We start from the raw sequence: 15,302 nt of genomic DNA, 5'->3' as shown, positions 1-15,302 counted from the left end.
AGCAACCTCCAACTCTTGGACTTAAGCAATTCTCTTGCCTCAGCCTCCCAAGTAGCTGGAACTATAGGCGCCTGCCACAACACCTGGCTATTTTTTTTTGTTGGTGCAGTTGCCATTGTTATTTAGCTGGCCTAGACCATGTTCAAACCTGCCAGTCTCAGTATACGTGGCCAATGCCGTAACCACTGTATTATGGGGGCCAAGCCAGTTACCTTTTTTTTTTTTAGAGACAGTGTTTCACTTTGTTGCCATTGGTAGAGTGCTGTGACATCACAGCTCACAGCAACCTCCAGTTCTTGGGCTTAGGCGATTATCTTGCCTTAGCCTCCTGAGTAGGTGGGACTACAGGGGCCCACCACAACGCCCGGCTATTTTTTGTTGCAGTTTGGCCAGGGCCAGGTTCAAACCGCCACCCTTGGTATATGGGGCCGGCACCCTCCTCACTGAGCCACAGGCGCCCCCCTACTTTTTTATTTTTGAGACAGAGTCTCACTTTGGTACCCTGGGTACAGTGCCATGATGCCATAGTTCAGAGCAACTTCAAACTCTTGGGATCAAGTGATCCTCTTGCCTCAGTTTTTCTTTTTCTTTATTTTTTTTTTTTTTTTGGAGACAGAGTTTCACTATGTCACTCTCAGTAGAGTGACGTGGAGTTAAAGCTCACAGCGACCTCCAGCTCTTGGGCTTAAGCGATTCTCTTGCCTCAGCCTCCTTTGTAGCTGGGACTACAGGCACCCGCCACAACGCCCAGCTATTTTTTTGTTGCAGTTGTCATTGTTGTTTGAGCTGGCCCTGGCTGGGTTCATACCTGCCAGCCTCGGTGTATGTGGCTGGCGCCCTACCCACTAAGCTCTGAGAGCTGCCCAGTTTTTCATTTTTAGTAGAAATGGGGTCTCACTCTTGCTCAGGCTGGTTTCAAACTCATGAGCTTGAACAATCCACCCGCCTCAGCCTCCCAGAGTGCTAGAATTACAGGCATGAGCCACTGTGCCCAGGCCCAGTTTACTTTTTTCCCTAAAGAGAAAAGGACCTTAACAAGTGTGTCTCCTTCACTGACGGCATGTTATAATTAAGGAAAGAAGGCCTGAATAAATGGGACTCACCACTAGAGGTGCCCCGGCGAATCTCGCCTGGGAGAGGACTGGCACTGCAGGGCACTGACTCAGTGGCAGCTTTGCACATGTCCTGTGAAAAAAATAGGCACTTGGGTTATCAAAGTAGAATTGGGGACCTAGAGATCTAAACAATACCAGGAAATTCAAACCCTCACTCTCCAGAAGATTTTAAAACACTTCATTCCTAACCACAAGAAGGCAACAGACACAGTTAAACTGAGCAACATTATACAAAATATCTGACCAATACTCTTCAAAACTATCAAGGTCATCAAAAAACAAGGAGGACTACAAAACCATTACATATCAAAAGAGATTAAGGAAACATGATAAGCAAATGCAATGTGGTATCCTGGACTGGATCTGGGAACAGATCTTTGGTGGAAAACAGATGAAATGATAACTACTATTACTCAATAGTAGTTACTAATGTTAACGTCTTAGTTTTGACAGATGTTCCGTGACTCTTAAAGATATTAACAGGGACACCTGGGTAAAGGAGATAGGGAAACTTCCATACTACTGTTGGAACTTTTCTATCAATCCAAAATTATTGCCAAATTTAAAAGTTTAAAAACATCACTATGTTTTACTCAGTGACCTTCTCCATGACAACTAAATGTCCCTGGCTTGAAAATGCTCTCACTGTGGGATCCTATCCTAGATGATAGAGAAATGAAGGCCTGTTGTGGAATGGAAGAAGCTACCAAAAAAATGACATGAACAACCATAGCAGTCACCGTTTGTTAAAGAGGAATGCTTGGCTCAGCGCCTGTAGCTCAATTGGCTAAGGCGCCAACCACATACACCAGAGCTGGCGGGTTTGAACCCAGCCCAAGCCCGCCAAACAACAAGTACAACCAAAAAATAGCCAGGTGTTGTGGTGGGTGCCTGTAGTCCCAATTAATTGGGAGACTGAGGCAAGAGAATAGCTTAAGCCCAAGAGTTGGAGGCTGCTGTGAGCTGTGACACCACAGCACTCTACCCAGGGAGACAGCTTGAGGCTCTGTCTCAATAAATAAATAAAGCGGAGTGCTTGAGGACACAGCGCTGGCATAAGTTTCCTTCTTGGTCAGGTGGAGTGAAGAATGAATGAGCTCATATGGATAAAGAATAAGACAGTGCCTGGCAGGGCACAGCAAGTGCTGGGTAAGTCTTAGCTACCATGACTTAATGAGCACTTCACTCCAGGCCTCAGGGCCTCGTACACTATCTGGTAGATGGCCATAGCCACCCTATGCGGTAGGGGTGTGTGAAAAGAAGAAACCTAGGGAGGTAGGTCACTGTAAGTGGAGGGGCCAAGACTGGAAGAGCCAGACTGATAGCCAAGTTACCACCATCTGGGTCCCACATAGGAAGCTCTTGTCCTGTGAACAGAGAGGGTCCTGGAGATGATAACTATCATAAGGAAGATAAGAAGTAGCAATAATAGTAATTACAGAGGGTCTTTACTAAGACCTTGTGATCAGAAGTTTACACTCTGCTAAGGCTTTATTTAGCTTAATACTCACAATGGTCTTTCAAGATAGGTTTACCTCTGCTGTTTACAGATGAAAAAAATAAAGCTCAGAGAATGTAGGCAACAAGCCCAATGTCACATAGCAAAAGTGTGAACCAGCCCTGAAACTCAGGTCAGCCTGCCTTTGCTGCCAGGCCACCTTTTGGCTTTGCAACTGCCCCTCCATGCTAAACTCAGGGACAAAGGGGTCGGGCAGGGCACCCCACCTGGCGGTGTACCACCTTGGCGTGCTTGAGAATGGCAATGATGTCGCCCACCACAGTCACACCCAGCTCATTCATGATTTCCTTATTGAGATCCAGCAGCATGCTCTTCTGAATCCTGCAGGGGAGGGTCTGTGGTAAGGCCACAACTGGGCCAGAATGGGGGTCAGCCAGCTCCCCGCCTCCCCCTCTTCACATTCAGCCCCATCCCCTCAGCCACCTCACCTATTATCCACAAACATCACAGCATAATTAACAGCAGGTCCTGGAGGAATGCCGGCTTCCTTAAAGAACTGGATCCACTCCGAAGTGGCTGGGGGATTGGACAGGGTTCCTTATTCACATTATTCTCTTTAGATAATAGCAGCAGCAAAACCACAATAACATCTCCCACAAATTAAATGCTTATCATGTACTGTCTCTGTGTCTCTCTCTCTCTCTCTCACACACACACACACACACACACACACAAACACACGCTCATTCCCGCATGATGGAACTAAGCCCTCCTGACCCTTAACTGTGAATTAAGCAGTATCAAAATTCCTCCCATTTGCCAAAGAAGAAACTGAGGCAAGGAGAGGTTGGGGAACTCATCTTAGGCTATTATGTTGAAAGAGCTTCCAAACCCTTAAGCACATTAACCAGGCCCTTCTCTTTATAGCTCCACCCTGGCCTGGAGTGTGACTCTAAGCATTATTACACAAGCATGGCCAATGACTGATTTGGGAGAACAGGGGGGTGAGGGAGGTGGGGTGGGGTGGCTCTGGTTCTCTGCCTGGCCCACCTCAGCTAGCTGTGACAGAGGATGACAAAACCCAAAAGGAAGCTGGAAAGAAGGGCACGGACAGAGCTAGTCCATGAACCTCAACCAGCTCCCTCCCCACCACAGAGCAGCCCTGCCTCAGAGAGAGGAATGGAAGTTACTAACACAGGCTTTAGAGCGTGGATTCAAATCCTGCTCTGCCATTTCCTGGCCTGGGGACTCTGGGCAAGTTAACTCTCAGTGCTTTGGCTTCCACATCTATAAATTTGTGATAATACATTTAACAAGTATTTACTGGGCACATGGCACATGACAGGTCCTGTACTAGGCGCTGGGGACACCACAAGGCACAAGTGAAAGTCCTTGACCTCATAGTGTTGACATTTAGTGATAATAGTACCAATTGTCCTTGGGTCACTGTGCAGACTAAATGAGAAAGTCCACATAAAGAACTTCACTTTTTTCCTTTTTTTCATTTTTTTTTCCCTCCACATAAAGAGCATTAAATGGTGGTTGGTGCAGAAGACATCCTCAAGCAATGAGTGAGATCTGCCTGGTCTTGGCCTTGGCTTTATGTTTAGTGGTGGTCGTAGTAGTAGTAATCATAATAACAATAATAATAAAAGCTGCTATGATTACTACTTCTACCTGCCCACCTGTGGCATCAGCACTCTACCCAGGGCGTTCTCTTGCCTCAGCCTCCCAGTACCTGGGACTACAGCACCTGTCACAACACCCAGCTATTTTTTGGTTGTAGTTGTTTGGCAGGCCTGGGCTGGATTCGAACCCTGCCAGCTCTGGTGTATGTGGCTGATGCCTTAGCAGTTTGAGCAACAAGCGCTGAGCCCTATTTTGCTTGTAAGACAATTGAGGCTCAAAGCAGGGAAAGAGACACTCTGGGTCAGATGTGGGTGGCAGCGTGGGGCATAGGCAAAGGCCGTGGATTACTTCCAAGGAGGCCCCTGCCCAGCCAGCCACACACAGGCTTGTCTCCCTGGATACTGATTTGTGGAGCCCTTAGGGATGAAGGCTGGCAAGGAGCTCATGCCCTTAGGACTTCCTCCACCAGCCCAGAGGAAAGGGGTACCATTTTCCTCTTTTGTGTAGGCACTATCCACCTGCCAAGCCATAGGGCCCTGGGTTCCATTAGCCAAAAGCAGGCATCTTGGTCTAAACATCAAAAAGCACCACGTAATGATTCCATTTATATGAAATGTCCAGAAAAGGCAAATCTGGAGAGACAGAAAGTAGATCTGTGGTTGTCAGGGGTTGAGGGGGAAAAGGCGAAATGTATGGAATTTTTAAAGAGAGTGATGAAAATGTTTTGAAATTGATTGTAGTAATGGCCATACAACTCTATGAATAAAGAATATAAAAATTATTGAACTGTACACTTTAAATAGGTAAAATGTGTGCTACATTAATTATATCTCAATTAAGCTATTAATAAGGGGAGAGAAATAGGCTGGAAGTAGCTTTCTTCCGGAGACAGATTTTATCCCAGAGTCAAAGGGAACTGCAAAAGTCCCCACATTCAGCACATACCATAATTAACTGCATTACTCAGAAGGAAAATATAAGGCCAATTCAACTGCCACCAACGATAAGATGTGCCTCCGCTTTATAAATGTCAGCTATGTACTAAGGCATCTTGGAATTTGTAGTTGTAACTTGCTACACACACCAGGAGACATGTATAAGAATATTCATAGCTGGGCTGGGCACGGGGGCTCACACCTGTAATCCTAGCACTCAAGGAGGCTGACGCAAGAGGATTGTCTGAGCTCACAAGTTCAAGACCAGCCTGAATCAGAGCAAGACCTCATCTCTAAAAACAGCTGGGTAGCTGGGTGGCTGGGTGGCTGGGTGCCTGTACATAGCTCAGTGGTTAAGGTGCCGGCCACATGCTCCAGGGTTGGTGGGTTCCAGCCCCGCCCAGCCTACTAGAGAAAAGAAAACGAATAGCCAGGCATGTGGCAGACACCTGTAGCCCCCAGCAACTTGGAAGGCTGAGGCAAGAGAATAACTTGAACTCAAGAGTTTGAGGTTGCTGTGAGCTACGATGCCACAGCACTCTACCGAGGGTGACAAAGTGAAACTTTGTCTCAATAAAAGAAAAAAAAATAGCTGGGCGTTGGGCAGGTGCCTGTAGTCCCAGCTACTTGGGAGGCTGAGGCAAGAGACTCCCTTAAGCCCAAGAGTTTGAGGTTGCTGTGAGTTGTGACACTAAGGCACTCTACCCAGGGAAACAGAATGAGACTCTGTCTCAAAAAAATAGAGTATTCAGAGCCGCTTGTCTATAATTGCTACAACCCCAAAACAACACAATATCCATTGGCAGTACCATTACAAACAAATGGCAGTCACTCACATGGTAAAATACTATACCCTTACACATTACTTTAAGCAAAAGAAGCCAGACACAAAAGAACGCATAGCATGATTTCATTCGTAAGTTCCAAATCAAAATCGATAGAATGTTTCCACTGGTGCTACACTTACAAAGAAATGTAAAGAAAGATCCTTACAAAAGATAAGAGAGTAGGGCGGCGCCTGTGGCTCAGTCGGTAAGGTGCAGGCCCCATATACCGAGGGTGGCGCCTTCAAACCTGGCCCCGGCTGAACTGCAACCAAAAAATAGCGGGCATTGTGGCAGGCGCCTGTAGTCCCAGCTACTCGGGAGGCTGAGGCAAGAGAATCGCTTAGGCCCGGGAGTTGGAGGTTGCTGTGAGCTGTGTGATGCCATGGCACTCTACTGAGGGCCATAAAGTGAGACTCTGTCTCTATAAAAAAAAAAAAAAAAAAGATAAGAGAGTGGTGGAAGGAGGGGAAAGGATTGGGATAAGACTCTCAACAGGCTGTCAATATTCTATTTCAATGAATCCCCAACAATAAAAAAAATTTATTTTTTTCTTTCTTTTTTTTTTTTTTTGATACAGTGTCTCATTACGTCGCTCTCAGTAGAGTGCCTTAGCGTCACAGCTCACAGCAACCTCTAGCTCTTGGGCTTAGGAGATTATCCTGCCTCAGCCTCCTGACTACCTGGGACTACAGGCACCTGCCACAACACCCAGCAAATATATATATTCTATTTCTTAACCTGGATGGATAGAGAGAAGTGGTTTTTTCCAATTTTTTTTTTGGGGGGGGACAGTCTTAAGCTGTCTCCCTGGTTAAAATACTGTGGCATCACAGCTCACAGCAACTTCCAACTCCTTAGGCTCAAGTGATCCTCCTGCCTCAGTTTTTCTATTTTTAGTAGAGACAGATCTCATTCTTGCTCAGACTGATCTGGAAATCACGAACTCAAAAAATCCACTGGCCTCGGCCTCCCAGAATGCTAGATTACAGGCGTGAGCCATGGCAACCAGCTTTTCCAATCTCTTTATTGAACTATACTGTAATGTATACACAGTTAAGCACACAAGTTGATAAGATTTTCCTAAACTAAACACACCTATATAAACAGCCCCCGGCTCAAGAAATAAAATGTCTCTAATAGCTCAGAGCCTCTTTTTATTCCCCTTGTGGTCACTACTCTGCCTTCTAACAGAATAGGTTGCTTCTGTGCTTTCTATAAATGAACTCATAAAAGATACATTCCGATGTTTCCTTTTGTTTTTTGTTTTTTTTGGGGGGACAGAGTCTCAAGCTGTCGCCCTGGCTAGAGTGCCATAGTGTCATAGCTCACAGCAACCTCATGCTCTTGGGCTTAAGTGATTCTCTTGTCTCATCCTCCCAAGTAGCTGGGACTAAAAGCACCCACCACAGTGCCCGGCTATTTTTTTTTTGTTGTTGTTGTAGTTATCATTGTTGTTTTAGCTGGCCAAGGCTGGGTTTGAATCCACCAGACTCAGTGTATGTGGCTGGTGCCCTACCCACTGAGTGACGGGCGCCAACCCCTTTTTATATTTAAAAAAAAATTTTTTTTTTTTGAGAGAGAGTCTCACTTTGCCTGCCCTGGGTGGAATGCCAGGATGTCACAGTTCACAGCAACTTCAAATCTTGGGCTCAAGTGATCCTCTTGCTTTAGCCACCCAAGTAATTGGGACTACAGAAGCCCACCACAATGCCTACTTATTTTTTTTAGAGACAGGGTCTCCCTTGCTCAGGCTGGTCTCGAACTCCTGAGTTTAAGCAATCCACCTGCCTCAGCCTCCCAAAGTGCTAGGATTATAGGCATGAGCCACTACGTACAGCCCTAAATTTTTCTTTTAATTGCTCTTAGCACCACACAATTATATTTTTATGGATCTTGCTAAATGTACAATAAATCCCAAAATTTTTCAAAGCCACCAACTAATCCCTGTGCTCTACTAATCCCAAAATACAGAGTTTGAAAAGAATATGGTGATGAGGCCAATGATAGTAACAGTTAACAATTTTGAGAACTATGTTTATAATTTTACATGCTGTAATCTCCTTAATCTCTGGGAATATTATCTCCATTTTACGGAGGAGAAAACCAAGGCTCTGAGGGCCTACATGAGAGATCTGGGCCTTCACAACTCAAGTTCTCCACAGCTAAGCTATGCAGTGAGGAGCTGAGAGGGGATGAAGAAGCAGGCAGGACCTGAGCAGGCCCCAGCCCCGCCCGCCACATTCCCCAGAGTATAGCTGTTCCTGCCAGTGACCTGTCCCTCCCTCCCCTACCCTGTCAGCCCCCACCAAAGCTATACCATAGAAAGGGCAGAGGGGAGGGAAGGCCTTAAGAGAAGCCCATAGACTCACCCATAGTCACGGAGACCATTGTCTCTTTGGCCCTGATGCTGCTCCCTGGATCCTGGAAGAGAGAAAGAGAGGACAGGGCCCATGAATCTCAGTCGGCTGTGAGTTTAAGTCCTTCTCTCAGTGCCTTGTCAGTCTGCCTGCCAAAGCAGCGTTCCTGGGCTGGGGGCTCATTGCCCAAGAATAGCTTGGAGCAGCTGGCAGGAAGTCAGCCTGAAACAGAGCCACCACAACTATCATTTGTGCCTGGGACAAGGCCCAGGGATAGCACATGTCCACAGCTCCATTCCCACATGGCCCAAAAGGTCACCTGGAATAGGAGTTGGGCAGAAAGAAGACACCTCCCACCTACCACTTGAACCATAAATACCCATTCTTTCATCCATTCAAATGCTATTGACTGAGCACCTACTATGTATGAGGCACTTAGGGATACTGAGGTAAACAAGAACATAGAATTTAGCCTTTTGTTGCAATTAGGGGAGTGGGGAGCAAAATAGTTAACAATATAGTGTGTTGGGAAGCCTTCAGTGTCATGGAAAAAATACACAAGGCCTCAGAAGAGAGGGGTTAAAATTTTCACTAAGGTGGGCGGCGCCTGTGGCTCAGTGAGTAGGGCGCCGGCCCCATATACCGAGGGTGGTGGGTTCAAACCCAGCCCCGGCCAAACTGCAACAAAAAAACAGCCAGGCGTTGTGGCGGGTGCCCGTAGTCCCAGCTGCTCGGGAGGCTGAGGCAGGAGAATCGCGTAAGCCCAAGAGTTAGAGGTTGCTGTGAGCAGTGTGACGCCATGGCACTCTACCCGAGGGCGGTACAGTGAGACTCTGTCTCTACAAAAAAAAAAAAAAAAAAAAAATTTTCATTAAGGTAATCAGCAAAGACCTAAAGTGACATTTAGAGACCTAAGGAAGGGAAGGAACAAGCCATAAGGCACAGCAAGTCCAGGGTCCTGAGCCAGGAGCTCATCTGGCATGTGTGAGGGACAGAAAGGAGCCAAGGTGACTGCAATGGAGTAAGCACCGAGGAGTGGGAGGTGGCAGGTCAGATAGCTGGGGTACCAGATCATGAGGGACCCCTGAGAAGTAAGGCAAAACCAGTTTTCACTTAGAAAAGATCAGCAGATGGTAGAAGGTGGTATTAAAGATGTATTAGCATCAATGGAGACTTTCTTGACAGGGAACTAAAGGAAACAACTCTCTCACATGCTGATTCAATGATGTCTGACTCCAGGACCACTTGGCCCAACCTGCCCCGGCCCAAACTCCCTTCCTACTCAGCCTTCTTCCTCTCCTCAGCCCCAGAAGAGGGCTCTCTTCTGCCCTCTCCCCTCACTCTGCTCCTTTCTACCCATTCTAGCTCCCAATCCTGACCCTCTCCCCCTTCCTCCATCCCTTCCATGGAACTCAGGGGACCCTCTGTCTCAGCACCTTTCTGTTTACCATCACATACAATCTGCACCACCCCTTGCCAATTTAATGGTATAACTGACCAGTCAAAAGTAAGAACCTGGGACCTGGCCAGGCACAGTGGCTCATGCCTGTAATACCAGCACTCTGGGAGACTGAGGCCAGAGTCTATAAAAAAAAAATTAAAAAATAACTGCAGTCAGACTGCAGGTGCAAATCTGCTCTACCACTTACTAGCTGTGTGGCCTTGGCAAGCTACTTCAACAGGCAAGCCTTGGTGTCCCCATCGGTGAACTGGGATAGTACAAACATCACCTACCTTAGAAGACCACTGTGAGAGCCAGATGAGTTTCTCTGTACAAAGGCACCCGAGACAGGCTTGGTGCACACTAAGAACTCTGGAGGTACTGTGTGTGGTCTCATTCCCTGGGCTTCCTATCCCAACCCTCCCTCCCCAAGGATGTTACCTGGAATGCTTCCCAGTTTTTACCGAGGATGTCACCTGGAATGCCTATCTCCTGCTGTCCTCCTGGCAAGCTCTCCTTCCCTCTCCTTGGTTGCCAGTTGCTTGTGAAGCTTTCCCTAAGGCCCCACATGTGAAACTCTTTTATCCTCAGAGAGGTTCGCCTTGTCCATCTCTGCCTTCTGGTGACCCTCTTATTGATGAACATCACTCCACCCTGTACTTGACACTCTTAGATTCACTTTCTCTTACAGATCTTACCACTGGACAAAACACAAGCAGTAAGCCAGAGTGTGGTGGCTCACACCCATAATCCTCGCATTCTGGGAGGCTGAGATAGGCAGATTGGATTGCTTGAGCTCAGGAGTCAGACCAGCCTGAACAAGAGCAAGACTCAATCTCAAAAAAAAAAAAAAAAAAAGAGGCTCAAAGGAGTAGGGCACCGGCTCTATATGCCAGAGGTGGCAGGTTCAAACCCAGCCCTGGTCAAAAAAAACTGCAAAAAAAAAGAAAGAAAGAAAGAAAGAAAAGAAAAGAAAACTAGCTGAGAGCAGTGGCTCACAACTATAATCCTAGCACTCTGGGAGGCCAAGGCAGGTGGATTGCTTGAGCTCAAGAGTTCAAGGCCAGCCCAAGCAAGAGCAAGACCTCTACTAAAAATAGAAAAACTAGCCTGATGTGATGGTGAACACCTGTAGTCCCAGGCTGAGGCAAGAGGATCTCTTAAGTTTGAGTTGCTCTGTGAACAGCACTCTACCTAGGGCAACAGAGTGAGACTCTGTCTCATAAAAAAAAAAAAAGAAAGAAAGAAAGAAAAAAAGGAAAAGAACAACATCTTAGATACCAAGTATTAATTATGCACCAGGACCAGGGCCAAGCATCTGATGCCTCATGACAACCTCATGAGTAAAGGCTATTATTAGCCCCATTTTAATCAATGAAAACCTAACTTAACTAAGGTTCGGTCATTTGCCAAATGTCATTTCTAGCAATTGACCTTACTGGGATTCAAAAACAAGTTCTCCCTGATACCAAAGCTCTTATACTGGTTCTTGTTGAGTGTTTACTATGTGCCAGGGACAACCACCCTGGGGAAAAAGTAAGTCCCATGTTACAGATGAGAGTGGCATGTTCAAGGTGATATAGCAAGTAATAGCAGGGCCAAGTCTTGAACCCAACTCAGTCCTTGGCTATGGTTAATGCTCATCAAGCGATTTCTACAAGCCAGGCACTGTGATCCATCTTTGCAAAAACCCAGTCAGTGCTTACCGGAATTCTTTAAGTATTACTATTTTCCCTTTATTATTGCAAAATTTATAGCTGGACTCAATTTCTTCTCTCCATGATCTTTCCAAATAGTGAAAATTATAATGACAAATGGCAGCTCCCAAAACTCAAGTAATTGCCACCAACCAGACTCTGTGTATTAAGCCCTTAGAAGACTTAGATCCAGGACAGGCGTGGTGGTGCTCACAGGTTCAAGACCAGCCTGAGCCAGAGCGAGACTTTGTCTCTACTAAAAAATATAAAAAACTGAAGCAAGAGGATCGCTTGAGCCCAAGAGTTGGAGGTTGCTGTGAGCTGTGATGTTGCCATGGCACTCTACCAGGGTGACAGCTTGAGATTTTGTCTCAAAAAAAAAAAAATAAAAAGACTTAATATCAATGTACACAGCTATGATTTAATAAAAAAAAAAAGACTTAGATCCAATTCCCAATTTTACCACTTCCTAATCCTGATTCTAGACAAGTGGCTTAACCTTGATGACTTCACTTCCCTTACCTATACCAGTCTAAAAATGATGAGAGTACCTATTCTTAAAGGTGTTATAGAGATTAAATGAGTTAATAAATTCAGAACTCTTAAACAATGCTCTTGCATTACAAAAAAACAAATCTTTGGGCGGCATCTGTTGCTCAGTGGGTAGGGTACTGGCCCCATATACTGAGGGTGGAGGGTTCAAACCCGGCCCCGGCCAAACTGCAACAAAAAAATAGGCAGGTGTTGTAGCAGGTGCCTGTAGTCTCAGCTACTCCGGAGGCTGAGGCAAGAGAATCACCTAAGCCCAGGAGCTGGAGGTTGCTGTGAGCTGTGTGAGGCCATAGCACTCTACTGAGACTGATAAAGTGAAACTCAGTCTCTACAAAAAAAAAAAAAAAAGAAAAGAAAAGAAAAAGAAAAATCTTCAGTGAGGAACAGGGTTGGACAGTCAATGACCTAGTGTCATTCATATGCAAAGTTTGAGTTGGGAACCAATTATAAGACAACTTGATGGGGTCCACAGGATCTGACAACATGGAATCACATAATACAGGTTATTTCTTTTCAATTCTCTTTGCATTTTTGTCTGCAATAGACTGTTCTGTTTCCATTGCATTTTAGGTTAAGTTTTCCTTCTTTTTTTTTTTTTTGAGACAGAGTCTCAAGCTGTCGCCCTGGGTATCACAGCTCACAGCAACTCCTGGGGTTAAGCGATTCTCTTGTCTCAGCCTCCCAAGTAGCTGGGACTACAGGCCGGCCCCATAACTCCCAGCTATTTTTTGTTACAGTTGTCATTGTTGTTTTAGCTGGCCCAGGCCAGCTTCGAACCCTCCAGCCTCAGTGCATATGGCTGGCACTGTAACCAGTGCTCCTCAAGCCAGTTTTCCTTCCTTTTATGGCCAGCAATGCTAGCTTTCCATTAAAATAGCAATGCAAATTTTCTTTCTGAAATTGACTAGGAGAGAAATATACTAGTTGTCTTCAAGAGAAAGAAAAATCTGATACTACAAGACTCAACAAAACTGGCCAAATAGTAAGTATGCGGCAGGATGTCAATTTTCCCAGCTCCAATTCTAAATTTTTCCTCTTGGCTGTCTCTGAACTTCCTCCTGAAACTGTCCTTATAAAATTAATCCAAACCAAGTTGCTGGGATTTTAACAAGGACATGTCTTAAAGAAGCCCAGCTAAACATTAACCAGCTCTTGCCCCATAGCCCACTCCCTTGTATCTGTTTACTGCTTAAGAGTCTCTCATCACAAAGTCCTATAACTTCCTTTAATCCAGCGGTTCTCAACCTGTGGGTCACGACCCACAGGAACTGTATTAAAGGGTTGGGGCATTAGGAAGGTTGAGAACCACTGTTTTAATCAGTCTTATAGATAACACCTTCAATCTAAGACTGTTTTTAAGATATTTTCCAGACCCTGCATTCCAATGGGCCAGCCAGTCCTGTGACCCCTGCCAAGGAACTGACTCAGTGCAGGAATGCAGTTCTTACATCCCTATAATTTCACACACACCCCCAACTAGCCAATTACCCATGCCAATTCTCTAGCCCCCTGCCCACTAAAATTATCTTTAAAACCCCAGTTCAGTCCAGGCACAGTATAATCCCAGCACTTTGAGAAGCTGAGACAAAAGGAGCACTTGAAGTCAGGATTTTGAAACCAGCCTGGACAATAGAACAAGGACCCTATGTCTACAAAAAAATTCTAGAAACTAAGCCGGGCCTGGTGCCTCATGCCTGTAATTCTAGCACTCTGGGAGGCAGAGGCGGGTGGATTGCTTGAGCTCAGGAGTTCAAGACCAGCCTGAGCAAAAGCAAGCCCCAGACTCTATGAAAAATAGAAAAACTAGTACAGCATGATGACCCTCACCTATAGTCCCAGCTACTCAGGAGGATGAGGCAAGAGGATTGCTTGAGCTCAGGAGTTTGTGGTTGCAGTGAGCTACAATGATGCCACTGCACTCTCACCCAGGCAAAAGGAGACCCTGCCTCAAAAAAAATAAAGCCAGGCGTGGTGGCTCATGCCTGTAATCCTGGCACTCTGGTAATCCGAGGTGGGTGCACTGCTTGAGTTTGAGACCAGCCTGAGTAGAAAAGAGACACCCACCCCCACCCCCACTAAAAATAGAAAAACTGAGGCAAGAGGACCGGTTGCACCCAAGAGTTGGAGCTTGCTATAAGCTATGAGAACACAGTACTCTTGCTGTAAGCTATGAGAACACAGTACTCTACCCAGAGCAACAGCTTGAGACTCTTATCTCAAAATAAATAAATAAATAAATAAATAAGTACAAAAACCAAAACACCCAACCCAACCCAACTCTTCCTGGGGACGGATTTGAGGGGTTCCTCCCATCTCCTCATTTGGCTGCCCAAATGATTATTAAACTCTGCTGCAACCCCTGCTGTCTCAGTGTATTGGTCTGATTAGGCAAAAGAACCTGGTGGTCCCATAATATTCTCTCTACGTCCTAGGAATTCCCAGCTACACCAATGATTTTCAGAATCATTATCATTATAGTCCCAGTCTATGAACTCTTACTGTGCCAGAACCTGTGCTAAAAGCTTTATACATACGTTTCATTAGAATCCTCACAACGACCCTATGATATTGAGACTAATTAGCCCTCACTGTATAGATAAGAAAGATAAGGTTCAGGAAAGGGAAGGCACAGGCCTACTGTCGCACAGTAGAGCTGGGACTTGAACCGAAATCCGTCGGTCTCCAAGTCCAACAATTTTTCACACCAAGCGCAAGCATCAATGCTAACAATGGTACAGCAACGAGATGAGCACTACCTGCAGGCGCTGAGCTAGGGGCTCTGACGTGCACGAGCTGACTTTTCACTCCAACCCATGAAGCTGGTGCTACAGTCGGGATTCTGACCCCCATTCTACAGAGCAGGAAACTGAGGCTCAGAGAAACAAACCGTTTGTCCGTATCCGCACAGCTGAACCCGCACTGTAACTCCAGCGCCCTGGATGCCACCCGCCCCCACCGCATCCCGCCCAGTCCTACCACCACGGGCCCACACCTCACCTGGCCCACAGGGCCCGCGCCTACTCGCGCCGCCCGCCCGCCCTCCCTCCCTCCCGGCGGCGCCAACTGTCAGACACTCCTCCCTCGGCCCGGCTGCCCTCCCCGGAAGCGTCGCCCTCCCCGCCGGAAGCCGCCCTGACCGGTCCGCGGTCTCTCTAGCCCTCCGGTTCTCCACCAGCGAGAGCGCGGCGGTAACCGTCACGTGACGTGACCGGCCCCAGTCTCTGTGTGTGTCTCTCTCTCTCATTCTCTCTCTCTCCGCCCCGCCCTCTCCCCAGCACCGCCCTGTTCCG

At 46.5% G+C, this 15,302-nt stretch overlaps 1 protein-coding gene across 8 annotated transcripts in view; it reads right to left on the bottom strand.

The window, feature by feature from the left end:
- The window catches only part of C10H19orf47 (chromosome 10 C19orf47 homolog), a 29,002-nt gene extending 13,780 nt beyond the window's left edge, over positions 1-15,222 (bottom strand). For 4 of the 8 annotated variants that reach the window (XM_053604329.1, XM_053604336.1, XM_053604335.1 and 1 more), the window contains exons 1-5: positions 15,010-15,103; positions 8,335-8,386; positions 3,063-3,150; positions 2,841-2,955; positions 1,104-1,185 (exon numbers count right to left, since the gene is read on the bottom strand). In XM_053604329.1, the coding sequence (XP_053460304.1) occupies positions 1,104-1,185; positions 2,841-2,955; positions 3,063-3,150; positions 8,335-8,353 (304 nt within the window). In that variant the 5' untranslated portion in view covers positions 8,354-8,386; positions 15,010-15,103. The other 4 variants (XM_053604330.1, XM_053604332.1, XM_053604333.1 and 1 more) reach the window with 4 other exon arrangements.
- Between the last annotated feature and the right edge of the window lie 80 nt (positions 15,223-15,302).

Source organism: Nycticebus coucang, chromosome 10, assembly GCF_027406575.1.
Source record: "Nycticebus coucang isolate mNycCou1 chromosome 10, mNycCou1.pri, whole genome shotgun sequence".
Classification (NCBI taxonomy): Eukaryota; Metazoa; Chordata; class Mammalia; order Primates; family Lorisidae; genus Nycticebus; species Nycticebus coucang.
This window is presented reverse-complemented; position numbering and strand designations above follow the sequence as displayed.